The sequence below is a fragment of the Oncorhynchus gorbuscha genome, linkage group LG13 (genome assembly GCF_021184085.1).
Source record: "Oncorhynchus gorbuscha isolate QuinsamMale2020 ecotype Even-year linkage group LG13, OgorEven_v1.0, whole genome shotgun sequence".
Taxonomy (NCBI): Eukaryota; Metazoa; Chordata; class Actinopteri; order Salmoniformes; family Salmonidae; genus Oncorhynchus; species Oncorhynchus gorbuscha.
Window position 1 is genome coordinate 65819271 of NC_060185.1, and position 26164 is coordinate 65845434.

At 44.2% G+C, this 26164-nt stretch overlaps 1 protein-coding gene across 6 annotated transcripts in view; it reads right to left on the minus strand.

Annotated features, from left to right (window-relative positions):
* Window positions 1-26164, minus strand: part of LOC123993348 (fibroblast growth factor 13) — a 197691-nt gene that overhangs the window by 39511 nt on the left and 132016 nt on the right. For 4 of the 6 annotated variants that reach the window (XM_046295406.1, XM_046295407.1, XM_046295405.1 and 1 more), the window contains one exon: window positions 99-209. In XM_046295406.1, the coding sequence (XP_046151362.1) occupies window positions 99-209 (111 nt within the window). Of the gene's footprint in view, window positions 1-98; window positions 210-4869; window positions 5834-17256; window positions 17476-26164 lie in introns of those variants that run through there. The other 2 variants (XM_046295410.1, XM_046295408.1) reach the window with 2 other exon arrangements.

Sequence of the window (26164 nt, forward strand, 5' to 3'; positions counted from 1 at the left end):
AACAATGGCTTGTTTTTCAGTTTGCGTTGCTAAATGTTTTGCTATGGTGTGCCCTAATGAATACACATCCCTGGTGGCACGGAGGAGAGGAGACTTACTGTAGCCATTGTCCTCCTCCTTCGTCCCGTCGATGGTGCCATCTGCTTGCAGCTGCAGGTGGAAGCCCTGTCGACTGTACAGCTTCGTCACGATCCCCTTCAACTGGGGTTCTGAGGGGAGGAGAGAGAGAGGGAGGGAAAATAGGGAGGGGAAGAGAGGGGGAGTGTGAGATTGGAAACAGGCTCTGATTTTGCATCAAAGTTGCATCAAGATGCTGATGTAAATTCTGTTATCAAGATGCTGAACTAAGTTATATTATCAAGGTGCTGATGTAAATTCTGGTGTCAAGATGCTGATGTCAATTCTGTTATCAAGATGCTGGTGTAAATTCAGCTATCAAGATGCTGATGTAACTTCTGGTATCAAGATGCTGATGTAACTTCTGTTATCAAGATGCCTTATTTATGCCTTATTATGCCTTATTTACCCATCCACCAGCCATGTATCTTATAACAAGAGATCCTATCCTATAGAAGCCTGGCACGCTAAGCTGTAGACTACAGTAACTAACCAGTCCCCCAGTTCTGCTCCCAATAGACCCAGCATAGCCACATTCTCAGCTCTCCAAAGGCTCAAGAGACAAGTGCAAACACATCCCTGCTGACATCTATAAGTTCTAGCCATGGATACTGATGTATGAGCAAACAGTTCCTGACTAGAGAGACGACAAAGGAAGTCTGGATTTATTCCAAAGGGAAATGTGGCTACACCGGAGAGGATTAAAATAAGAATATGTGCTTAAGAGTTAGAGTAAATAATGATCTAGGATAAGCACTGCTTAGATGTCAACTGTCTATATGATGTTTGTGTGTTCCCTAGCAAAAATGCCATGTTTTAAGAATTGGGGCTATGCATCTTTATTTTCTGGTGTAATGGAAAATAATTTCTGTCCATCTATGCCATCGGTGCCCAGGACGACGATCCTCGACCGCAAACTTCTTTCTAGTAGACTGCATAAAAGTTCTCAAAATGTTTCCACTAAAAATATATATTTTGGCAATTCACAGCATTACCATCAAGTCTGCTTAAAAATAATGAGGTCCACAGTTCTGATGCACTGTATGTTTTGCTTACAGGTTAGCTTCTTTCTCGAATATTGCTACACAGACAAAATACTTTTTTAAACCGCTTGATTGACATAAAATTGGACGAACCCGCGGCACTATAGTTGCTAGATGTTTTTTCCCCAACTGTCGCTACCATAGCAACCGTCTGAAGTTAGTACGTTTCCATTTCCACGCTTGCGAGACCTGTAACAGACCTGTAACAGACCTGTAACAGACCTGTAACAGACCTGTAACAGACCTGTAACAGACCTGTAACAGAATATTCTTTGTTGTTCCAGTGGTAGTTGTTTTTTTTACAACTTTTTTTCTATGAAGTTGCGGTGACCGTTTTTAATACAGTATGAGTGCTGGACCAAGCAGCAAGAAACCGAAAATCTACCACTTTCACAATGAGTGGGAGGAAGATCCTTTTTTCACCACAACAAATTCAAAATGTGTGTGTCCGATCTGCCATTCAAACGTAGCTCTTGCTAAGAAGGGAAATGTCGAGAGGCATTTCAAAACGGTTCACAATAAATATGAAAGTGACTTTCCAGCTAAAAGTTCACTACGTATGTGAAAAGTAAAAGAGTTGAAGTCTCAACTAGCTGCCCAGCAATCAATCGAAGGCCCAAATCAAAATCAAAGGCAGCCACAACGGCGTCATTCCGGGTGAGTCGCATACTAGCAAAGCACAAGAAACCAAAATGGTAAAAGATACTTTTTTAAATGCAGCAGAATCATTGTTTGATTAAGGATGCTCAGCTATCCAGAAATACAGTTATACAGCGCTGTGAAATGATGGATGAGGATTTGAGGGAACATCTTTAAAAAAGACAAACGAGCGCATGTTCTTTTCACTTCGATTTGACGAGTCGACAGACGTGATCGAAACCATCTCAGTTGTGCATTTTCATCAGAATTGTGTTTGAAGATATGACTGCCAAAGAGGAGCTGCTCAAAATCACATCGCTGAAAGGAAAAACATGAGGGGAGGACATTTTTGTGGCATTCAAGGACTTTATTAATAGCACTCAGTTACTCATTTACAAACTTGTGTCCATAACTACAGACGGAGCACCAGCCATGACTGGGCGCATCAATGGACTCATCAAGTCAAAATACCAGTCCACTCTAACAGATGGTCACCTGGACACCTGCTTGAGGCTAGCAATCAGTAGATATAACCCAGACTATGCAAAGCATGCTGACAGCATGCAGTACAAATCATACAATCAATATGGTAAAATTATATTTAATATTACAGGGGGGCGCGTTAGAAAGTAGATCCTATGTAACTAAAGTCTTGGTACCCCTGGTCTATGCCATCGAAGTAAATGTTCCTGGACAACTTAGAGCACACTCTTGAAAAGGACCAATTCTACTAGCCAATCGGATTACCAATATCATTAGTTAATAAACCTGGAACCGGCCATGTTAATGATTACACAATCTTGACATTTTGGTGTGTCGTGTTTTACGAAGGGCTGTCCTTTTTCCATGTCCCTGTCCCTAGAGGAGTGTCCTTTACTGTGGTTTACCACACATTTCATCCTCCCTTTCACCTACCTTACCTTTCAACCCTGCCATTTCTACCCTCACAAAGGTTACCGCCTGGCCGATACACATGCTTTGACTATTTCTTTAGCACCGCTAGCTCCCTATTATCTGAACCTTTCAAGACCAATACAGGAGGAGGCTGACGTCCTTTTCAAAGGCAGGGTTTTTCACCAAAATGTCAGTCTATTTTTCCTAAGTAATCTTATGTGTGATGCTGTGTACTGTAGCCATCTGGTTTTACGTAATCAGGCATGTTCTTCAATGTTAGCATTGAATGCATATATGGGGATTGGAGGAGAATGCCTAGAAGACTTATTTATTTGAAAATTCCCATGCTACCTCCAAAACACACATCCACAAAGGTACAGTATGTATCGGAGACAGGGAAAGGCACCATAAGGTGAATTCAGTGCGCTGCTTTTTCTACCAGGAGACATGCTCAGGGACCTCCTCTCACACCCAAACACGCTGAAACCTCTCTGCTGCCGCTGAGGCTCCACATGTGTTACGTAAGCCACACACTGTCTGTCCTCGTCCCTTTCCGACTTCCCATTCCACCTCTGGGTGGGGATGCGGGGTGATGATAGAGGGTACTGGTTGGTATCATGGTGTCTGTCCAGTTCTGATGAAACACCGCAGGGTAGCTTAGCACCGGCTCCGTAGCGACGCACCCTCCTCCACTCCCACCTCCCTAATGCACTTAGAAAACAGCCTGTGAACTTGATGGGAGAGGAATTAACTGGAGCTCGTTTGGGTCTGAAAGTACAGGGCTGAGTCACGCTCAACAAACCTCGACGGTGCTCATTAACCAGTAGCCAGGTTCAAGTAGCCATGTAAACATCACAGAGAACCAGCCAGTGCTGGGATCTAGCATGGCTAATGTTAGGAGATGTTAGGAGCCCCATGATCAAAAGCCCAGCTAATGTTAGGAGATGTTAGGAGCTAATGGTCAAACGCAGACTGAGGTTTGTCTGACTATAGCGTGGCTCCCTGGCTGTGGCTAGGTGCTGTAAGCTGCAGTGGGTGCTAAGCCTTCATTACTATATTAATCGGGCCTCTGAGAAATAGACTGCATGGGCCACTCAGGGACTCTTAGAGCTCCCTTGGGATTCCTTATCTGTTTTCGGTTAGAGCACTGCTTTGAAGTACATCCACTATACTGCATTGGCTGTACAGGAAATGTCCCTGGATCCCCCCCCCCCCCCCCCCTGTTTTAAAATCCCCAAATAGAAAGTGTAATACACAATGAAAATGTGTTAAATTTCAAATGCTGGGTGTTTACTGTACACCCTGTGTCCCATTATAGTACTTCAAAGCAATATATCTGCATAGCCTTTTAGAGGCTTTTTGAAGCTTGCTCATTGTGGATTCATCACAATAGACAGAAGAACGGTAATGATATGTAAAGAAAACAAACCCAGTGGGCTTTTGTTATGCATTAAACCTGCTTAGCTGGCTCCATTGTCCTGGTCCACCTGGGATTACATGAGCAGACATTGAGGTATGAAACACCAATATAGCATATCCTTTAGGTTAGGGATCATCAACTAGATTCAGCCACAGGCCCGGTTGTTTCTTGAGCGGATGGTCAGGGGTCCGGAACATAATTACATGTCATTTGTAGACTGCAAATTGACGGCAAGAAGCCCAAACAGGATATCATATTTTACTAATACATAACAGACTGTAAAAACACCAGCAAATCAGCTCCAAGTGATTTTAATTTTGGAAATCTGTTCAAAATGATTCCCACACATAATAGAGAGACACGTGATCCTATACAAATGTCCAAGAATTTAAAAAAGACTAGAAAACTTGGGGGGCCAATTAAAATCAGTGGCGGCAGGCCGCCAGTTGGGGAATCCTGCCTTAGGTCGTTAAGTACAGTCTGAAATGTCATAAATCCAACTAAATGAACAAAAACACACATCTATAGGATACTTACTCACTGTCTTTGCTGGGCTTTAACGGTTTATTTTATATATATATATCAAATCTAATAATTGTACTGTTATCCTATATAGCCACTTCGTTTGCCCAGTTCCCCTAATATTTGGTGCACAGAGCAGAGTTGGTGAAAGTGATGAAACAAATAAATGGCAACAATAATCAAACATATGGATTTTGATTTTGATGGTCTAATGAAAGTATATCCAAACCAGACCTGGTCGCCTCCGTCTCCTCTTCTTGGAGCCGAAGAGTTTGACCCGAGAGAACATAGACAAGCGACTGGGTTTGTTCTCACATTGCTTTGTCTTATTCGGGCTGCTAACGCAGCGGCAGGCATTAGATTTCTCCCGCTCCCTCGCCTGCCTTTTCTGCCGAATAAGGGAGCTGGCTATCGCTGCAGCCATGGCCAGTTTGACGGGTTTCCCGAGGAAGCTTCCACACTATAAAAAATGTTTCGCCTCTACCTCTTCCTCCCGACCGTAGGACTTATACTTTAAAATCTTACTCAAGGCGCAATGGTCATCCAAATAGTCCTCAAATGCAAAGCGCGGTTATTATTCGTTAATTGTGCAAAAAACATGACATTCTGCATCAAAAAATGCAGTCAGTGCATAAAAAGTACCTCCACTCTTCTTCAAAATGCTGGCAATTATATGTTCTGTAAATGTATACTTTTTCTGATGGTTTTGTTGGTAATGGTGCATTTTATCTCCGGAAAAAAATAAGTTCCACTCTCATGCAGCACATATAGTTTACCAGAGCGCGAGGTATTGATCCTCCAACTGTGTCATTTCCTCAGCATCATAACTAAATACGCGCAGCACTGTTCCCCTAAAAAGCCGGTTTGAACCATCCCACAAAAGCATGGACCGTGCACATCAAGAGTGGCGCAAAGGCAGGTGGTCTTGGACGGCGCTAAATGCGCAGACAGAAAAACACCTGTTAGAGAACACAGAGAGAAACATTCCAATGCTGATGTTTTTCTCCTCTCTTTTTGGTTGGTTAATCTCCCTCGTCACTGGCAAAACCCTGCTGGTACTAAACCTGTTTATGTAGCGACGGCTGAGGTGAGAGAGACTAGTTATTATGGAGATTCCGTTGGCTTTTCCTCTCTTGTTCAAGCGTGGTGACAATAGTTAATGAAATAAATATCTTAATTCAAATGCAGAATCAGACCCTAGTGCATGGTACAGTCTCAGCTATACTGCTGTGCTCTGAGGGAGCATACTACCCAGGCGCAGAACTAGCGTGGGGGCGTAAGATTCTGGTACCCTCTCTCACTCTGTCCCTTCATTTATTCAATAACCATTCAATGAGTATGCCAATTACGCCTAACCATTAAACATACGAAAGATTCATTTAAAAAGTTGTCATACAAAAGATTCATATATATTTTTCAGATGAAATGATATCACTTGCAGTAAATCACATAGTCTACCCTAATTAATACAAAACACCGCTTCCTTATCATGCATTGTCAATATACAACTACAAAAGTACATTTTCTGAAGACAATTTGGTGTATTGCTAGATTGTTCCAAGTACTTCTTGTTTTGAAATAAGTTATAGTAGTGGTAGTGAATGCAGTAGTAATGGTAGCGACGGGTTATATTGATTGATTGGCTGACTGGCTGATTGATTGATTGGATAGGAATGCCTGAACATGTGAACATTGTTTTGGTGTCTCTTAAAATATTCAATAGTTTAACCCTTGGTGGGTTATTTTATGCACATTTATATAGTTACAGTTGATACAAGTTATTTTAGAATTTGAAGTTAGAATAGCCTTAACCTGAGAAAATTGGTTTGGTATCTCTAGCTATTAAGGTTTAAAAGTTACTGTTGGTCAGTTATTTTCTGCAAATCGATGCAAATATATATAGTTAAAGTTGGTAAAGATTTTAAAGAATTGGTAGTTAGGATAGCCTGAACAAGTTAAAGTTAGTTTAGTGTCTCTAGCTTGAACGTTTCAAGAGTTAAAATTATTGTTGGTGGGTATTATATGTAAATGTATGCACATTAAGTAATAATTTGTGGTGCGGACCAAAGCTAGACCCTTGCTAATGCGAACCAGAGATAGCTAGCTATGCCCAGGACCAAAGCTGGACCAGAGCTAGTGCAGACCAGAGCAGTAGTAGTGGTCAGTAATTGTGTTGTTGTGGTCAGTAATTGTGGTCAATAGTGTGGTTCAGTTGTTGTATGGTCAGCAGTTGTGGTCAGTAGTTGTGTGGTTGTGGTCAGTAGTTGGGTAGTTGTGCTCAGTTGTTGTGTTGTTGTGGACATTAGTTGTTTGTCTCAGTAGTTGTGGTCAGTAGTTGTGTGGTTGTGGTCAGTAGTTGGGTAGTTGTGCTCAGTTGTTGTGTTGTTGTGGACATTAGTTGTTTGTCTCAGTAGTTGTGGTCAGTAGTTGTGTGGTTGTGGTCAGTAGTTGGGTAGTTGTGCTCAGTTGTTGTGTTGTTGTGGACATTAGTTGTTTGTCTCAGTAGTTGTAGTCAGTAGTTGTGTGGCCGTGGTCAATAGTTGTGGTCAGTAGTTATGGTCATTCGTTTTGGTCAGTCGTTGTATTGTGGTCAGTAGTTGTGTGGTTGTGGTATGTAGTGGTCAGTAGTTGTGGTCAGTCCTTTTTAGGTTGTGGTCTGTAGTTGTGGGCATTAGTTTTGTGGTTGTGGTCAGTAGTTGTAGTCAGTAGTTGTGTGTTTGTGGTCAGTAGTTGTGTGTTTGAGGTCAGTAGTTGTGTGGTTGTGGTATGTAGTGGTCAGTAGTTGTGGTCAGTCCTTTTTTAGGTTGTGTTCTGTAGTTGTGGGCATTAGTTTTGTGGTTGTGGTCAGTAGTTGTAGTCAGTAGTTGTGTGTTTGTGGTCAGTAGTTGTGTGTTTGAGGTCAGTAGTTGTGTGGTTGTTGTCACGCCTTGGTCATTGTATTTTGTGTTTTTGTTATATGTTTGGGTAGGCCAGGGTGTGACATTGGTTTATATGTTGTTTTTCGTATTGGGGTTTGTAGTATTTGGGATCGCGGCTGATTAGGGGTGTTGTATAGGCTTGGCTGCCTGAGGCGATTCTCAATCAGAGTCAGGTGATTCTCGTTGTCTCTGATTGGGAACCGTATTTAGGTAGCCTGAGTTTCGCTTTGGATTTTGTGGGTGATTGTTCCTGTCTCTGTGTCGTTTCACCAGATAGGCTCGGTCACTTTGGTTTTTCTTTTTACTTGTTTTGGAGGAAGAGAACGAGCGCCATTCTCCTTGCGGAGATGGTGCTAAATACATCAACACGGTCGGTCCCTGGGATTGGGCTGGCCAACACGATTCGGTTTGCTTGGAAGGAAAAGGAGTTGGAGCCTTTAGGACGGGAATCCTTTGGAAGGATAATATTGATGGGGATTCTAAAGCTGACGGTGAAGGACGTGTTTTGTTTCCAAGGCAACTCGCTGGAGGGAGCATACGACGTGGCACTATATACAGAAGAAAAACACGATGATATCCTGAGAAGGGCAAGAGCAGTGGGAGGTGAGAGGCCGATGTGCCACTACGATTGTCACGAGTGGAGCTCGGCGGTCGTCGTCACCGGCCTATTAGCTGCCACTGATTGTCTTTCCTCCCCCTCCTTGTATGTTGATTGGTAGCACCTGTTTATATATGATTAGTTTGTCTTTATTAGACAGCCGGCCCGCCTGGTTGTTGTGCGGGATTATTTCAGTGTAACCTTCGGCTCTGTTGTAGAGGTACGTGTTAGTGCCTGGTCGTGACTTTTCCGTCGTACATTTTCATTCCCTGTGTTTGGGGCCATTACTATTGAGAGCACCCTGTGGTGCGTTGGTGCTATTAAAGACGCACAGCATTTCACTCTCTGTCTCCTGCGTTTGACTCCATACCCACGACACCCGCAGCATTACAACGATATAACAAGCCTGGCGAAGACTAACTTTAGGTTTGTAACTGTCAACATTTACAACCCTTATGTTAAGGACGAAGAGGTGAGGGCTTTTCTGGGGAGATACATGGATAACGTCTACTCAGCAAGGCACCTCAAAGACTCCCTTGGGTTTTGGAATGGGAGGAGAGGCTTCCAGGCCCTCCTCAGAGAGGACCCAAAGGGACATGGTGGCTACCTCCATCCTCCTGCTATGTTCTCCCTAGGGGCTGACAGGGGGACGTTGTTTTATGCACGTCAGCCCCCATTTTGCAGGCGCTGTATGGCCTACGGTCACATATTTGCCTCGTGCAGTACACTAAAATGCAGATTTTGTGCATTTGAGGATCACGAGGCGAGAGATTGTGACAAGCCTAAGACGTGCCATGGGTGTGGCTCGTCAGCACACCTGTGGCGTGGGTGCCCGGCCCGTCAGAGGTCATATGCGTCTGCGGCTGGGGGGGGGAGCAGGAGCGGGGGATGGGGGAAGAAGAGGAGGGGAAGGAAGCACGCCTCATGACCAGAGTTCAGGTCCAGAGGGGAAGGCCACAAGGAAGGAGGAGGAGCCAGAAGCGGCAGATGGAAGAGAGAAGGAAACGGAAGGCACGGGAGTAGGAGAACCAGAAAAAGTGGCGGAAGAAGGCAACCGAGTGGAGGAGCATGAGAGAGAAGAAAGCGAGGGAGGAGTGGTGGAGAAGGAGACGGTGGAAGAGAAAGTGGACTGGGGGGAAAGTGCCCTGGTGGAAGAGATGAGGGGTATGGTGGAGGAGCTGGCGGGGGGGGGGGGTGGTATCTCTCCACTGCCGCCATCACCAAAGAAGAGTATGAAGAGGAGGGGGCGATTGGCCGACAGTGAGGGGGAGGGGATGGCCAAGAGAGTGATGGGGGCGGGAGAAACCTCTGAGTTGCTGCTGGTTTCCTCAGGAAACCAGCTGCAACACTGGGGAGGGGGAGGATTGTGGGGGTAGACCCAGGGTGCAGGGCACCCCGGAGCCAAACACTATTCCTGCATCCTGGGATGGTGTGATGGAGGAAGAGGGAGGGATGTCGGGATTACGGATGGTGTTCTCACCGGTAGATATGGAGCAGGGGAGCATCGGGTGATTCTCCTGTTTATGTTTTTTTTCTGTCTGGGTTTAGAATTTGAGTGTATTACATGTTTTTATTTTTTTCATGGAGTCTAATTTTACTTTTGTTAGTTTAAATGTAAGGGGTTTAAGGGATTTTGTTAAGAGGAGGGCCATGCCGTTGACCATGCTGTGTGTAGATTACAAGCTACTTGCAAAGGTTTTAGCAGACCGGTTGCGCACAGCCCTTCCCTACGTCGTTCTCGAGGATCAGACGTGCGGTGTAGAGGGCCGCTCTATTAGACGGAACCTACAGTTAATCAGGGACTCCATCGCTTGGGTTGAATATAGAGGTCTGCCTTTAATGGTAGCAGCGCTAGATCAGGCGAAAGCCTTCGGTCGCGTGAATAGATCCTTTTTATTCAGAGTGTTAGGTCGATTAGGATTTGGGGAGAATTTTATAGGATGGATTCGTACATTATATGTCGGAGCGGAGTGCCGAGTTAGTGTAAATAGTCACGTTTTTGACCTCTCGTCTGGGGTCAGGCAGGGGTGCCCACTCTCGGCTCTCCTCTTCGTTCTGTACATGGAGCCTCTGGGGGCTGCCATTAGGGCAGACACAGGGGTGGAACGTTTGCTGATCCCTGGAAGTGGTGGGCTGCGTGTTAAGATGATGCAGTACGCCGACGACACTTCCTTGCTGTTGTGCAAGGACTCGTGCCTGACAAGGTCCCTTGCCATCTTTGGGGATTTCACCCGAGCGTCGGGAGCAGTTCTGAACCATGCAAAGTCTTCCGTCAGGGGGCCCTGAGGATTCTCGGGGTCCATTTTGAGACCTCCGGCTCAGCGACGCTAAACTGGAACATGCGTATCGCAGTGGTACAGAGGAAGCTAGCAATGTGGAAAGCTAGGTATTTGTCTTTTATGGGCAAAGTCCTGGTCCTAAAGGTGGATGTGTTGCCGTCTCTTTTGTATTTGGCATACATCTACCCATTGCCGGCTTGTCTGAGGAGGCCTCTAGTGAGGCTTGTGTTTCAGTTTATGTGGAGTGGCAGGTGCGAGTGGGTCGCCAGGGCACGCATGATCTGTCCCATCGGGGAGGGAGGTAGGGGGGTACCACATTTCCCCCTCAAGCTGGACACAATTTTTGTTTCTTTCTTGTTAACGGAGCTTGCTCAGCCAGTGATACACCCATCCGGTTACCTCCTGCGGGTGTTTTTCTCGTATCAGGCGAGAAGCATAATGGTGTGGTCTAACACAGGTCCTCGGGCGGAACACCTGCTGTGGCACTTTGGTCATGCGGCCAAGTGGCTGCGTGCGCACCCTGAGGTTGAAGTTGCCCGAGTAGGTTTAGATCTCAGGCACCTGTACGAGGAGGTCAGAAAGGCAGGGAGTCCGGCGCCTGTAGTGGGCATCTCGGAAGTGGTCTGGGAGGGAGTGCAGGCGCGGGGTCTGGATAACAGGCTCAAGGACCTGAATTGGTTGAGCCTTCATAAGTGTTTGCCGGTATGTTCCATCTTGTACCGGTATAATTTGGTGCAATCCCCCACCTGTCTAAGATCCTCTTGTGGCAGGGAGGAGACTGTGCGCCATGTCTTTTGGGACTGTGCCTTTGCCGGAGTAGTATGGGCTAGGGCACGGGTGTTGTTAGGTTTGGTAAAGGGGATTTTGTATTGACGTGGGCCAGGTTAGAGAGGGGTGTAGGGAGAGCGAGAGGGACGGATAGGGACAGGTTTCTGCTCTGGCTTCTCATGAGTCTCTTTAAACGGGGGCTGTGGGAAGCAAGGCAGAACATGGTGAAGACAGGGAGAGATTGGGGGGTGGAAGGGATAGTGAGGAGGGTGGAAGGAGATTTGAGGGGGAGGATGAAGAGGGAGGAGAGGAAGTGGGGGCAGCATGCTGCTCGGGAGAGGTGGAAGGGGGGTTTAGGGCTGGGTGTCATTTAGATTTGTAAGAGGATAGATTAGGGACGGGGAGATAGGGAGAGGCATTTTGTAGGGTGACGGGGAGGGAAGATGCTCCCCTGAGGTTTTGTTTGGGGTTTATGTTTTAGTTTAATTCGTTTATTTAAAATACTATTATTTGTTTATGTATGTAAATTATGAGTTGTAAAGAATGAATGGTATTGAAGATAATAAATATTTTTTTATAAAAAATATTTAAAAAAAGATAGGCTGTAATAGGTTTCTCGTTCCGTTTGTTGTTTTTGTATTGAGTTATTTCATGTATCGTTTCGTTTTCGTTCATTAAAGATCATGAGTAACAAACACGCTGCATTTCGGTCCGACTCTCTTCCTTCAACAGATGAACGCCGTTACAGTTGTGGTCAGTAGTTGTGTGGTCAGTAGTTGTGTAGTCAGTAGTTGTGTGCTTTAATAGTTGTGGTCAGTAGCTGTGTGGTTGTGGTTCAGTAGTTGTGTAGTCAGTAGTTGTGTGCTTTAGTAATTGTGGTCAATAGTTTTGTGTTTGTGGTCAGTAGTTGTTTGATTCAGTGGGATGTGGTCAGTAGTTGTAGTCAGTAGTTGTGTGGATTCAATAGTTGTGTGTTTGTGGTCAGTAGTTGTGTGTTTCTGGTCAGTAATTGTGGTCAGTTGTTGTGGTCATTAGTTGTGTGGTTGTGGTCAGTCGTTGTAGTCAGTAGTTGTGGTCAGTATCTGTGTGGTTGTGGTCAGTAGCTGTGGTCAGTCATTTTGGTTAGTAGCTGTGTGGTCAGTAGTTTTTTGTTTGTGGTCAGTCGTTTTGTGGTTGTGGTCAGTAGCTGTGTGGTTCAGTAGTTGTTTGGTTCAGTAGTTGTTGTCAGTAGTTGAGTGGTTGTGGTCAGTATTTGTTTGGCTCAGTAGGTTGTGGTTTAGGAGTTGTGTCGTTAGTAGTTGTATGGTTGTGTAGTTGAGTGGTTCAATAGTTGTGGTCAGTAGTTGAGAGGTCAGTAATTTTTTGTTTGTGGTCAGTAGCTGTGTGTTTCTGGTCAGTAGTTGTGGTGATTAGTTGTGTGCTTGTGGTCAGTAGATGTGTGCTTGTGGTTCAGTAGTTGTGTGGTCAGTAGTTGTGTGGTTCAGTAGTTGTGGTCAGTAGTTGTGTGGTTCAGTAGTTGTGGTCAGTAGTTGTGTGGTTGCGGTTAGTAGTTGTGGTCAGTAGTTGTGGCCAGTTATGGTCAGTAGTTGTGGTTAGCAGTTGTGTGGTTGTGGTCAGTAGTTGTGGTCAGTTATGGTCAGTGGTTGTGGTCAGTAGTTGTGTGGTTGTGGTCAGTAGTTATGTGTTTGTGGTCAGTAGTTGTGTGGTTGTGGTCAGTAGCTGTGCGGTTGTGGTTCAGTAGTTGTGTGGTTGTGGTTCAGTAGTTGTGTGGTTCAGTAGTTGTGTGGTTCAGTAGTTGTGTAGTCAGTAGCTGTGTGCTTTAGTAGTTGTGGTCAGTAGCTGTGTGGTTGTGGATCAGTAGTTGTATGGTTCAGTAGTTGTGTAGTCAGTAGTTGTGTGCTTCAGTAGTTGTGTGCTTTAGTAGTTGTGGTCAATAATTGTGTGGTTGTGGTCAGTAGTTGTTTGGTTCAGTAGGATGTGGGCAGTAGTTGTAGTCAGTAGTTGTGTGGTCAGTAGTTGTGTGGATTCAATAGTTGTGTTTGTGGTCAGTAGTTGTGTGTTTCTGGTCTGTAATTGTGGTTAGTAGTTGTGGTCATTAGTTGTGTGGTTGTGGTAAGTCGTTGTAGTCAGTAGTTGTGGTCAGTACCTGTGTGGTTGTGGTCAGTCGGTGTGGTCAGTAGCTGTGGTCAGTCGTTGTGGTTAGTAGCTGTGTGGTCAGTATTTTTTGTTTGTGGTCAGTCGTTTTGTGGTTAGTAGCTGTGTGGTTGTGGTTCAGTAGTTGTGTGGTCAGTAGTTGTGTGGGTCAGTAGTTGTGGTCAGTAGTTGAGTGGTTGTGGTCAGTATTTGTTTGGTTCAGTAGTTGTATGGTCAGTAGTTGTGTGGTTGTGTAGTTGAGTGGTTCAATAGTTGTGGTCAGTAGTTGAGAGGTCAGTAGTTTTTTGTTTGTGGTTAGTAGCTGTGTGTTTCTGGTCAGTAGTTGTGGTCTGTCGTTGTGGTCAGTCGTTGTGTGCTTGTGGTCAGTAGATGTGTGCTTGTGGTTCAGTAGTTGTGTGGTCAGTATTTGTGTGGTTCAGTAGTTGTGTGGTTCAGTAGTTGTGTGGTTCAGTAGTTGTGGTCAGTAGTTGTGTGGTTGCGGTCAGTAGTTGTGGCCAGTTATGGTCAGTAGTTGTGGTTAGCAGTTGTGTGGTTAGTAGCTGAGTGGTTGTGGTCAGTAGTTGTGGTCAGTGGTTGTGGTCAGTAGTTGTGTGGTTGTGGTCAGTAGTTGTGTGGTTGCGGTCAGTAGCTGCGGGGTTGTAGTTTAGTAGTTGTGTGGTCAGTATTTGTGTGGTTCAGTAGTTGTGTGCTTTAGTAGTTGTGGTCAGTAGCTGTGTGGTTGTGGATCAGTAGTTGTATGGTTCAGTAGTTGTGTAGTCAGTAGTTGTGTGCTTCAGTAGTTGTGTGCTTTAGTAGTTGTGGTCAATAGTTGTGTGGTTGTGGTCAGTAGTTGTTTGTTTCAGTAGGATGTGGGCAGTAGTTGTAGTCAGTAGTTGTGTGGTCAGTAGTTGTGTGGATTCAATAGTTGTGTTTGTGGTCAGTAGTTGTGTGTTTCTGGTCTGTAATTGTGGTCAGTAGTTGTGGTCATTAGTTGTGTGGTTGTGGTCAGTCGTTGTAGTCAGTAGTTGTGGTCAGTATCTGTGTGGTTGTAGTCAGTAGTTGTGTGTTTGTGGTTCAGTAGTTGTGTGGTTCAGTAGTTGTGTGGTCAGTAGTTGTGTGGCCAGTAGTTGTGTGCTTTAGTAGTCATGGTCAATAGTTGTGTGGTTGTGGTCAGTAGTCGTTTGGTTCAGTAGGATGTGGTCAATAGTTGTAGTCAGTAGTTGTGTGGATTCAGTAGTTGTGTGTTTTTGGTCAGTAGTTGTGTGTTTCTGGTCAGTAATTGTGGTCATTAGTTGCGTGGTTGTGGTCCGTCATTGTAGTCAGTATCTGTGTGGTTGTGGTCAGTAGCTGTGGTTAGTAGCTGTGTGGTCATTAGTTGTGTGGTTGTGGTCAGTCGCTGTAGTCAGTAGTTGTGGTCAGTATCTGTGTGGTTGTGGTCAGTAGCTGTGGTCAGTAGTTGTGGTTAGTAGCTATGTGGATTCAGTAGTTGTGTGTTTCTGGTCAGTAATTGTGGTCATTAGTTGCGTGGTTGTGGTCAGTCGTTGTAGTCAGTAGTTGTGGTCAGTATCTGTGTGGTTGTGGTCAGTAGCTGTGGTTAGTAGCTGTGTGGTCAGTAGTTTTTTGTTTTTGTTTGGTTCAGTAAGTTGTGGTTCAGTAGTTGTGTTGTCAGTAGTTGTGTGGTTGTGTAGTTGAGTGGTTCAATAGTTGTGGTCAGTAGTTGAGAGGTCAGTAGTTTTTTGTTTGTGGTCAGTAGCTGTGTGTTTCTGGTCAGTAGTTGTGGTCTGTAGTTGTGTTCGGTTGTTGTGGTCATTAGTTGTGTGCTTGTGGTCAGTAGATGTGTGCTTGTGGTTCAGTATTTGTGTGGTTCCGTAGTTGTGTGGTTCAGTAGTTGTGGTCAGTAGTTGTGTGGTTCAGTAGTTGTGTGGTTGCGGTCAGTAGTTGTGGTCAGTAGTTGTGGCCAGTTATGGTCAGTAGTTGTGGTTAGTAGTTGTGTGGTTGTGGTCAGTTATGGTCAGTGGTTGTGGTCATTAGTTGTGGTTAGTAGTTGTGTGGTTGTGGTCAATCGTTGTGGTCAGTAGCTATGTGGTCAGTAGTTGTGTGGTTGTGGTCAGTCATTGTGGTCAGTAATTGTGCAATTAACAATGGTTCCTGCAATAATTATAGCACTTTAAACTATGTGTATGAGATAAGAACGGGACCTGCAAGCGCAAGCTCCACTGCAGTACCTTGGACAACAACACTGACTTTAGTGCCTTGAGAGTTTGCCTACCACCACCTGCTCCACTAGCCAGGCAGGACTGTGTGGAAGAGACCCAAACAAACATGACCATGGTGCTCAAGTGCGAGATGCAGTGACCAATGACTTGGAGTGTGGGCAAAGCCCTGACAAAGTTGGAGATGGATTGGGCTATAACTCTGCCCCCGACACATTTGGTCAGGTGAAGAAAACCCTGAATGCAACCACTGGCAGAAAACAACAACACTGGGTGATGGAATCAATTAGACTCGAGCAGAGACTGATCCATCAACAATATTCCACATCCTGTCTGTCTGTCCTCAGAGCAGGGCGAGGAGATGAGCGTTTGGCAACAACAGGAAGCTCGCACCCCCACATTTTTCACCAACACGTTGCCATGGCAGTGTGGCCTCTACCAGTTTGCCTTGCACTGAGGGGCACTTCAACTTCTGTTGATCTGGCCAAATAGGTTATTTATAATGAAAAATATGAGGATGACAACGATGTTGAGGATAAACATGAGAGCAACTGAACACAGTCATCTACATTTTACTTGCCTACGTAAGATCATAAATCGCTTGCAGCTCTGTGAAACTGATAGGCTACCATTTTGGATGACAAGCGATCGGAAAAAAAACTCTCTCACGACAAGACAGTAAGCTATGACAGGACAGGAGTCATGTCCTGTTATTGCATCAACTGCAAGATCAAACGTCTGCCGGGAGACAGCACCCCCTCACTGACAAGGCTACTGTCAACAACTCCCTGCAGAAACAGCAGTAGTCTACTTCTCCTCAGCCTCCCCTCCCTCTGTTTCCTCTCCGTGCTTCACATCGGAAATCAAAGCTTCCACATGGGCACCACCTACAGTCCAGATCTGAAACTGCCGTACACAAACTTTACATCTGATATGATTCACAGATCAATAGCGTTGTACATTAGGCTCTACTGCATACACTGCAACACACGGACACCAAAGAACATATTTTTAAAAAAATACAAAGAAAAATGAGGACGAAACTGTTACTTCAATTACAAAGAAATAGACTATTACCCAATCATGTCAATTAGGCATCAATACAATCATAGAGGGAATAGACAATAATAAAAGGCGGTTTCTGGAAACACTCAAGGCTCCAGAGTATGCCGATAGCCGACATATTTAACAGAAAAAGGTACTGTAGGTTATAGGCTACATTTTCAAACTTGAACTACCATTAACATTAACCAGTGCGATCAAAATAGATCATCTTTTAACATCGTTAAAAAAAACATATTACCGATATATTTACTGCCATTGATATGCACCAAAAAGTTACATTTTGAATTTATGCATCAGTTTTAGCAAGTATGCTATTATACATCCTAGGCTACACATCAACTAAATATAATAAGCGTTTGACCTCAAGACAAGTTCTGTATGATAGAGTTCTAAAGCACTTCTATCGCCCAGGTCATCTTCCTTCAACACCATGGACAGCTCCAGCGCCAGGTTGTGCGCCTCTGTCAATAACATCCTTGTTCCGCCACAGATCATGCAGCAAAACACAAAGTAAATAGGATATTCGTATACTCGCGATATGGGGCATATTCCACATCAAGTACATCAGAAAGTAGGCTATGTCCCTAGAAGTCAAACAAACGGAAGAAAATATACAGGAACACTTGGAAAGGAGAAGCACAGCCTACCCGACGCAGATTTCCTCAAGGGAAAAGTCTTGCTTCTATGCATAACTCAAGCCAAGAAAAGTGTCCTCAATAGGAACAATAGCCGACAGATTTTGGATTGAAAGCAAGGAGATGCCACAAAAGTTTCAACCAGATAATTCAAAGAACTGTCCAAGGCGTAGACGGAGAAAGCGTCAAGGCGGGGCCGGCAGAAGATGGAGAAGAAGATCATTAACAGATGGGCATTAGTGACATGCCATTATGACGCTCTGAAATACTCATTAAAGATGCATTTGGAGGTCTTGTTGGTTTGGAGTGTTGACACTAAACTGCTGCAGGCTCGCTGAGTCGAAAATGAAGAAAAGGGGTCGAAATTGCTCGTAGAGAATGTACTTCCTGCCTAGAGCAGAGAATAGTTTCCTCTCATATTACAGCAACATGGATGTAAAACAATCCTTTAATGTGCCGGGTAAAATGGATATGCAGGCCCTGTCCACTTTCCACTGAAATGCATCGACGTACATCAATGATCACAATATGCATTAGCAGAGTTTTATTTTTATTTTTTACATGGAAGCTCTGTTGTTCTGGACACTTAAGAGAGATTTTTAACAAACTGGTACAGTGGTATTGTTGAAATTGGCTTTCCAATTGATGCTTTATCACATAAACTGCCAAAGATAAAGGGCAATCAAACACGGAAGATAATTTAATCAGGCCAACTTGAAGACATCATTCGAATGTTCTTACATTAAATGACCATCTTCCATGTTCAATGAGAAATGACAGATAGAGGATGAACTTACTTAATGTACATAAAGTATAGAAGAAAATGAGATCATTGTTGATCAAACTCTCTAAGACAAGCGCCATTCATTGCGATGGCTAATATATTGAAGGCCTAAACTGTGGTGAATGTGATTCTCTTGTATACCGTAGGACAGGAGTATTCAACTCTTACACTACAAGGTCTGGATCCTGCTGGCTTTCTGTTCAACCTGATAATTAATTGCACCCACCTGGTGTCCCAGGTCTAAATCAGTCCCTGATTAGGAACAATGAACAATAGCAGTGGAACTGGCTTCGAGGTCCAGAGTGGAGTTAGAGGACTGTAGGTAGATACCTTGAGGCAGAGGCATAAGCAGATCCTGAACACCAGATGAACACTAGATGGGGCAAGTGACCAGCCTTACATTGTTGTTGCAGGCTTGCCATTGAAGTTGGCAATAACCTGCACTTTAAAAATCAGACTTACTGAAAGTCTGTAATAGTATGACCTCTCAAAGTAGGCCTACAATTTCTAAATATATTAACTAGTACACTTAAGACTTGTAACTTAGACAGTACTGTATGTATGTGTGTATGTGTATCAATCTGTATCAATCGCCATAAAACCATGTGTTTTGTCCCATGCTCTGCCCATCAATAATCCTGCCATAGGATAAGTGGCCCCCAACAGGGACAAGAGGCGACTCCGGGATGCTGATGTTCTAGGCAGAGTTGCAAAGAAAAAGACATATCTTAGATTAAGATGGGCAAAAGAACACAGACACAGGACAGAAGAACTCTGTCTAGAAGGCCAGCATCCCGGAGTCGCCTCTTCACTGTTGATGTTGAGACAGGTGTTTTGCGGGTACTACTTAATGAAGCTGCCATTTGAGGACTTGTGAGGTGTCTGTTTCTCAAACTAGATACAATGTACTTGTTCAGTTGTGCACTGGAGCCTCCCACTCCTCTTTCTATTCTGGTTAGAGCCCGTTTGTGCTGTTCTGTGAAGGGAGTAGTACACAGCGTTGTACGAGATGTTCAGTTTCTTGTCAATTTCTCATATGGAATAGCCTTCATTTCTCAGAACAAGAATAGACTGACGAGTTTCAGAAGAAAGTACTTTCTTTCTGGACATTTTGAGCCTGTAATCGAAACCCACAAATGCTGATGCTCCAGATACTCAACTGGTCTTAAGAAGGCCAGTTTTATTGCTTCTTTAATCAGACAACAGTTTTCAGCTGTGCTAGCATAATTGCAAAAGGGTTTTCTAATGATCAATTAGCCTTTTAAAATTATAAACTTGGATTAGCTAACACAACGTGCCATTGGAACACAGGAGTGATGGTTGCTGATAGTGAGCCTCTGTACGCCTATGTAGATATTCTATAAAAAAATCTGTGTTTCCAGCTACAATAGTCATTTACAACATTAACAACATTAACAATATCTACACTGTATTTCTGATCAATTTGATGTTATTTTAATGGACTTTTTTGTTGCTTTTCTTTTCAAATCAAGAACATTTCTAAGTGACCCCAAACTTTTGATCAGTAGTGTATATATATATACAGTCGTGGCCAAAAGTCTTGAGAATGACACAACTATTCATTTTCACAAAGTCTGCTGCCTCAGTTTGTATGATGGCAATTTGCATATACTCCAGAATGTTATGAAGAGTGATCAGATGAATTGCAATTCATTGCAAAGTCCCTCTTTGCCATGCAAATGAACTGAATCCCCCATAAACATTTCCACTGCATTTCAGCCCTGCCACAAAAGGACCAGCTGACATCATGTCAGTGATTCTCTCATTAGCACAGGTTTCAGTGTTGACGAGGACAAGGCTGGAGATCACCCTGTCATGCTGATTGAGTTCGAATAACAAATTGGAAGCTTAAAAAGGAGGGTGGGGCTTGGAATCATTGTTCTTCCTCTGTCAACCATGGTTACCTGCAAGGAAACACGTGCCATCATTATTGCTTTGCACAAAAAGTACTTCACAGGCAAGGATTTTGCAGCCAGTAATATTGCACCTAAATCAACCATTTATTGGATCATCAAGAACTTCAAGGAGAGCGGTTCAATTGTTGTGTAGAAGGCTTCAGCGAGCCCAAGAAAGTCCAGCAAGCACCAGGACTGTCTCCTAAAGGTGATTCAGCTGCGGGATCGGGGCACCAACAGTATAGAGCTTGCTCAGGAATGGCAGCAGGCAGGGGTGAGTGCATCTGCACACACAGTGAGGGGAAGACTTTTGGAGGATGGCCTGGTGTCAAGAAGGGCAGCAAAGAAGCCACTTCTCTCCAGGAAAAACATCAGGGACAGACTGGTATTCTGCAAAAGGTACAGGGTTTGGAATGCTGAGGACTGGGGAAAAGTAATTATCTCTGATGAATCCCCTTTCCGATTGTTTGGGGCATCCAGAAAAAAGCTTGTCCAGAGAAGACCAGGTGAGCGCTACCATCAGTCCTGTGTCATGCCAACAGTAAAGCATCCTGAGATCATTCATGTGTGGGGTTACTTCTCAGCCAAGGGCTCACTCACAATTTTGCCTTAGAAAACAGCCATGAGATAAGAATGGTACCAACACATCCTCCGAGAGCAACTTCTTCCAACCATCCAGGAACAGTTTGGTGACGAACAATGCCTTTTCCAGGATGATGGAGCACCTTGCCATAAAGCAAAAGTGTTAACTAAGTGGCTCGGGGAACAAAACATTGATATTTTGGGTCTATGGCCAGGATACTCCCCAGATCTTAATCCCATTGAGAATTTGTGGTCAATCCTCAAGAGGCGGGTGGACAAACAAAAACTCACAAATTCTGACCAACTCCAAGCATTGTTTATGCAAGAATGGGCTGCCATCAGTCAGAATGTGACCCAGAAGATAATTGACAGCAGGCCAGGGCCGATTGCAGAGGTCTTGAAAAAGAAGGGTCAACACTGCAAATATTGACTCTTTGCATCAACTTCAGGTAATTGTCAATAAAAGCCTTTGACACTTATGCTTGTAATTATACTTCAGTATTCCATAGCTCCATAGTAACATCTGACTAAAATATCTTAAGACACTGAGGCAGCAAACCTTGTGGAAATTGTGTCATTCTCAAAACTTTTGTAAATGTTGTACATATAAAATAAAATCGTTAAAAAAGAAGACACCTGTACCATGTCAGATGTAAAGCTGAAATGTATTCAATTTTGAGTTTGCATCCCAATATTACACTTTATATATATCACATAGGACTGAAATATAACAAAACTGTTTGATGTAGAAACACTGGATTTTCTGTGTAATAAAAAAAAAGTTGGTTAATTATGAAATTATGAAAAATATGAATAACATCTCATCCTTGAGGCCACTACAAGGCGATTTAGTCATTTGACTGCAGGAAAGGTGTCTACACCTATAACCAAAGTTAAGTCAACTGGCTGCTGCTGTGATGATATGGAGTGGTAATAATATGAATATTGCAACAGGTTTCAACTTGAGAGGCGAGCGTCAAGAAAGAGAGGAGAAAGAGAGGAGAAAGAGAGGAGAAAGAGAGGAGAAAGAGAGGAGAAAGAGAGGAGAAAGAGAGGAGAAAGAGAGGAGAAAGAGAGGAGAAAGAGAGGAGAAAGAGAGGAGAAAGAGAGATGGTCACCCAGCCTACCAGGGCTGACGCATGTGTGTGTGTCTGTGTGTGTGCGTCTGTACGTGCTAGCAAACCAGCTTTGTGTTTGCTGCAGTGTGCCAGCCTGACAAGGGTCCATTAATTACTGTGGTGCTCCAGAATGCCAGTCTACTGTGGCCTCCTCGCAGCTCCACTGGGCCAGGGGCATCTCCACTGTTCTACTAACTACACTCCCAGCCACAGCCTCATGAGAGTGGGAAGAGAGTCTACATGGACAAACCTAAAGCCCAGTACACACACAGGCAATAACAGTAGCTATTAGGGCATTTTAGGGCATCAATATTAGCAGTGCCATAAAAGGCAAACCAGTACAAAGCCAAGTTGTGAGTACAACCAGCAATATAGATCTATGGAGAGAGGCAGTAATGCTGAAGCTAGATTGTATAGTAGTATTGGACTGCCGGACCACTGGTGTTGTGTATGTTTTGTATACGGGATGGGTGTGAAGTGTATGACTCTGCAGGCCAGGGTACTATTGTGCCGCCTGCTGCCATACAAAGGCACCCAGATGACGCTTGCTGATCCCGGCGCCGTGTGCTTCTAAAACTGTGAACACAGTTACATCAGACAACACCACACAGCCTGCCACCTTCACTCTGCCAGTACACAATGACATCACCACTGATTCCTCACATACTGGGTGATGTTACATATTCTAGCCACTAGGGTGCAGTGCTGCCGAGCACCCGGAGATTGGGAGATGTGGGATGTTCACATCTCCCAGTTGGTTGAGGACCATGCAATACATACAGTGTACCAGTCTCTCTGTAGATATGGTCAAACAATTAGTGCTGTCTCCTTTTATTAATCGCCCCAGTCTAGATTCATCAGAGTTAATGAGTTTCTAATTTGGGAGTGAGAGGAGGCAGGACTTGGGGCACATGCAATGATTGTAGTGTAAGGTATAATCCCCTTATAAGCATTTTCTGATAGAGGAAAAAGCTTAAAACATAAGACTAGTAAGCATCCTGAGTGAGTACATTGACATTCTTTAAAAGTCATTTTTGGAACGTTGTCTCAATCATTGGTTCCCGACTCCAGTCCTCGAGTATCCCCAACAGTACACATGTTTTTTATTGTAGCCCCAGACAAGCAGCATGACTCAACTTCAAGCCCTTGATGAGTTGAATGAGGTGTGTTTGTCCGGGGCTACGGTTGGGAGTACTTGAGGACCGGACTCGGGAACCACTGATCTCAATCATTACATGTTTAAATACTGAGCTCAGCTTAACAGCTTCATTTGTATCGTTCTGTGTCAAAGAAAGGACCTACCAAGGATGAAGACCAATATGACATAACCTCTTATGAACATATTGTAACAAATTCCACTCTGCTTTGCTGCAGGCCTCTGAGTGCATACAGTACGTGTGCTGGTGGCGGTGCTGCTGGTAAACAGCTATAGCATCCCATGCCGTAGCATACTAGACTAGGCCAACACTGTCAGGTCGATAACCAGCGTTACCATGGAGACTGTCCACGTGAGCATTTGTTTGTGAGAGTGTGACCGTCTGCCGGGGGTGTGAAAAGGGTATTACAAGATAAGAGACCCTTTCTCGAGACTCTGAGGAGACGAGCTGGATCCTAGTTGTGTGTGAAAGGCTGGGCCACAGGGCTGGGCTCACAGTCTCAGAGCTCTCTGCAGGTCTGGAGGACTAACTGTAGCAGCAGATAAAGACAGGGACCAGGGAGAAGGCCCTGGCATTACCTCCCCCCCAGGGTATTGACTCCGATCTAGAGGAGAAGCTCTAAGCTACACCGTGGGGACTAGTGACAAGAAAAAGAGCAACTCTGAGCTCCACCATGGGGACTAACCACAATGCACGAGAGCAGTTCTGAGCTCCACCGTGGGGACTACGCAAATACTACCCAGAGGATTAGCTCATGGTCCACCCCAGAGCCTTCCATCTATTGAGCTACTTCATTAAAGAACCACAGTGCATCTCAATTCTGAATAAATGTACTTGGTATTCAGAATTGAATACAAACAAGCCTCAACTTGGTGCTTGTTTGCATTTGTCCACAGTACCGGTTTGTTATTTCAGAAATAAAGATAATGAAACATAAAAACAGCAAACAGCAAAAGAAAGGGCTGTGAAGTCCATCCAACATCCAACATGAATTCAGTACTGTCTGAACTGTATGCCAGTCTTCTTCCTCATTAAACCACTGTACTGTAGCATCTAGGCCTTCCATCTCACTTAAAGCACACAGGAAATACCAAGATCTAAAACTGGCTATTTCCATACGCCCCCCTCACCTTTTGCGTAGCACATTTGCAGAAGTTTTAGTCTGGTGATCAACACCATTGGTGTAGGTCCCGAGGCTGGCAGAGTAATTATGGGGTGTTTTGTCTCACAGGAGAGGGGGAACAAACGTCAACAGTCTTAGACGTTAATGGAGACTAATTATAGGGAACGCATGGTGCTGAAATATCTAAAAACTTTCTGGGACTGTCTGGCCGCTAGACTGTGATAACTGTCTGTCTGCTAGACTGAGATAACTGTCTGTCTGCTAGACTGAGATAACTGTCTGTCTGCTAGACTGAGATAACTGTCTGGCTGACTGCTAGATAACTGTCTGTCTGCTAGACTAGATAACTGTCTGTCTGCTAGACTGAGATAACTGTCTGTCTGCTAGACTGTGATAACTGTCTGTCTGCTAGACTGAGATAACTGTCTGTCTGTCTGTCTGTCTGACTGCTAGACTGAGATAACTGTCTGTCTGCTAGACTGAGATAACTGTCTGTCTGTCTGTCTGCTAGACTGAGATAACTGTCTGTCTGACTGCTAGACTGAGATAACTGTCTGCCTGTCTGACTGCTAGACTGTGATAACTGTCTGTCTGCTAGACTGAGATAACTGTCTGTCTGACTGCTAGACTGAGATAACTGTCTGTCTGTCTGACCGCTAGACTGTGATAACTGTCTGTCTGCTAGACTGAGATAACTGTCTGTCTGTCTGTCTGCTAGACTGAGATAACTGTCTGTCTGACTGCTAGACTGAGATAACTGTCTGCCTGTCTGACTGCTAGACTGTGATAACTGTCTGGCTGTCTGTCTGTCTGACTGCTAGACTGAGGTAACTGTCTGTCTGACTGCTAGACTGAGATAACTGTCTGTCTGACTGACTACTAGACCGAGATAACTGTCTGTCTGTCAGACTGCTAGACTGAGATAATTGTCTGTCTGACTACTAGACTGAGAACTGTCTGTCTGCCTGACTAATTGACTGAGATAACTGTCTGTCTGTCTGTCTGACTGCTAGACTGAGATAACTGTCTGTCTGTCTGTCTGTCTGACTGAGAAAACTTTCTGTCTGTCTGATTACTAGACTGAGATAACTGTCTGTCTGTCTGTCTGTCTGTCTGTCTGTCTGTCTGTCTGTCTGTCTGTCTGTCTGTCTGTCTGTCTGTCTGTCTGTCTGTCTGTCTGTCTGTCTGTCTGTCTGTCTGTCTGTCTGTCTGTCTGTCTGTCTGTCTGTCTGTCTGTCTGACTGAGATAACTGTCTGTCTGTCTGTCTGACTACTAAACTGATATAACATGGTTACTGATCAGAGTTTTAATTATTTCCAGCCACTATTAATATTCATTCATTACATGCCTCAAAAGGGTAAAAACACACCGTATGATGTGATGCTGATGCTACAGAAAGAAAGAGGCCATTTTGCTTGGCAAGACCAGTGTGAGACCCACAGCCTCAGTTACTCCATCTTCATAATCAAATTGCACTCCCACCCTCACTCACACCAACAATCAAGAGAAAATCATTAGAAATAACTGTATTCCGAAATGGCAATCCTTGATTCCACCCATGTCCATCACAATTGCATACACCTGCAGTCATGTCAATGCATGTCATTAGCCTTCCAGCTTAAGCTGCCTGAAGCAGCGGTGCATGCCACCGGGTTCCAGTCTTAGCAATATACATACACAGTTACACACGCGGTCTTAGTAATGCAAGGGTGCCTTGTAATGATGTGGAGAAATCTCAATCAGAGCGGTCAAACGGCGTGTGAAATTTGGTGGAGTTGTCACCTAAATGTTTACCACTGAGCTTTCAACCATTTAAAAGCACAGCAAAATTTCAAATGGGAATACAATATCAGATATTGTTTTTATTTATACAACAGATTTATGTTATGACTGTTCTTCATCCAATAGCAGAACCAAATGACCTGGGTTGCAGTTGAGATTACAATACAAGGATATGACGCAGACAACCAATGCAGTTCGAGAATCTGTGCAGATTGTCCTTCAAGTGTTGATATTTGGTTGTGTTGACAACCGAACACAATTCAATACTACATTTGAAGTCAACCAGAACTGGAATCCCTAGGCCTATTGTATTGTCTGTTTTTTTTGGTGAATTCTGGGTTGAATTGAAACAATTGCTGTTAATGACTTTGCAAATGCTACAGGCCTAAATAGCATAATTGATGATATATGAGTGATATTTAATTGTATCAGTTAAACCTACTTAGGAATGACTTTG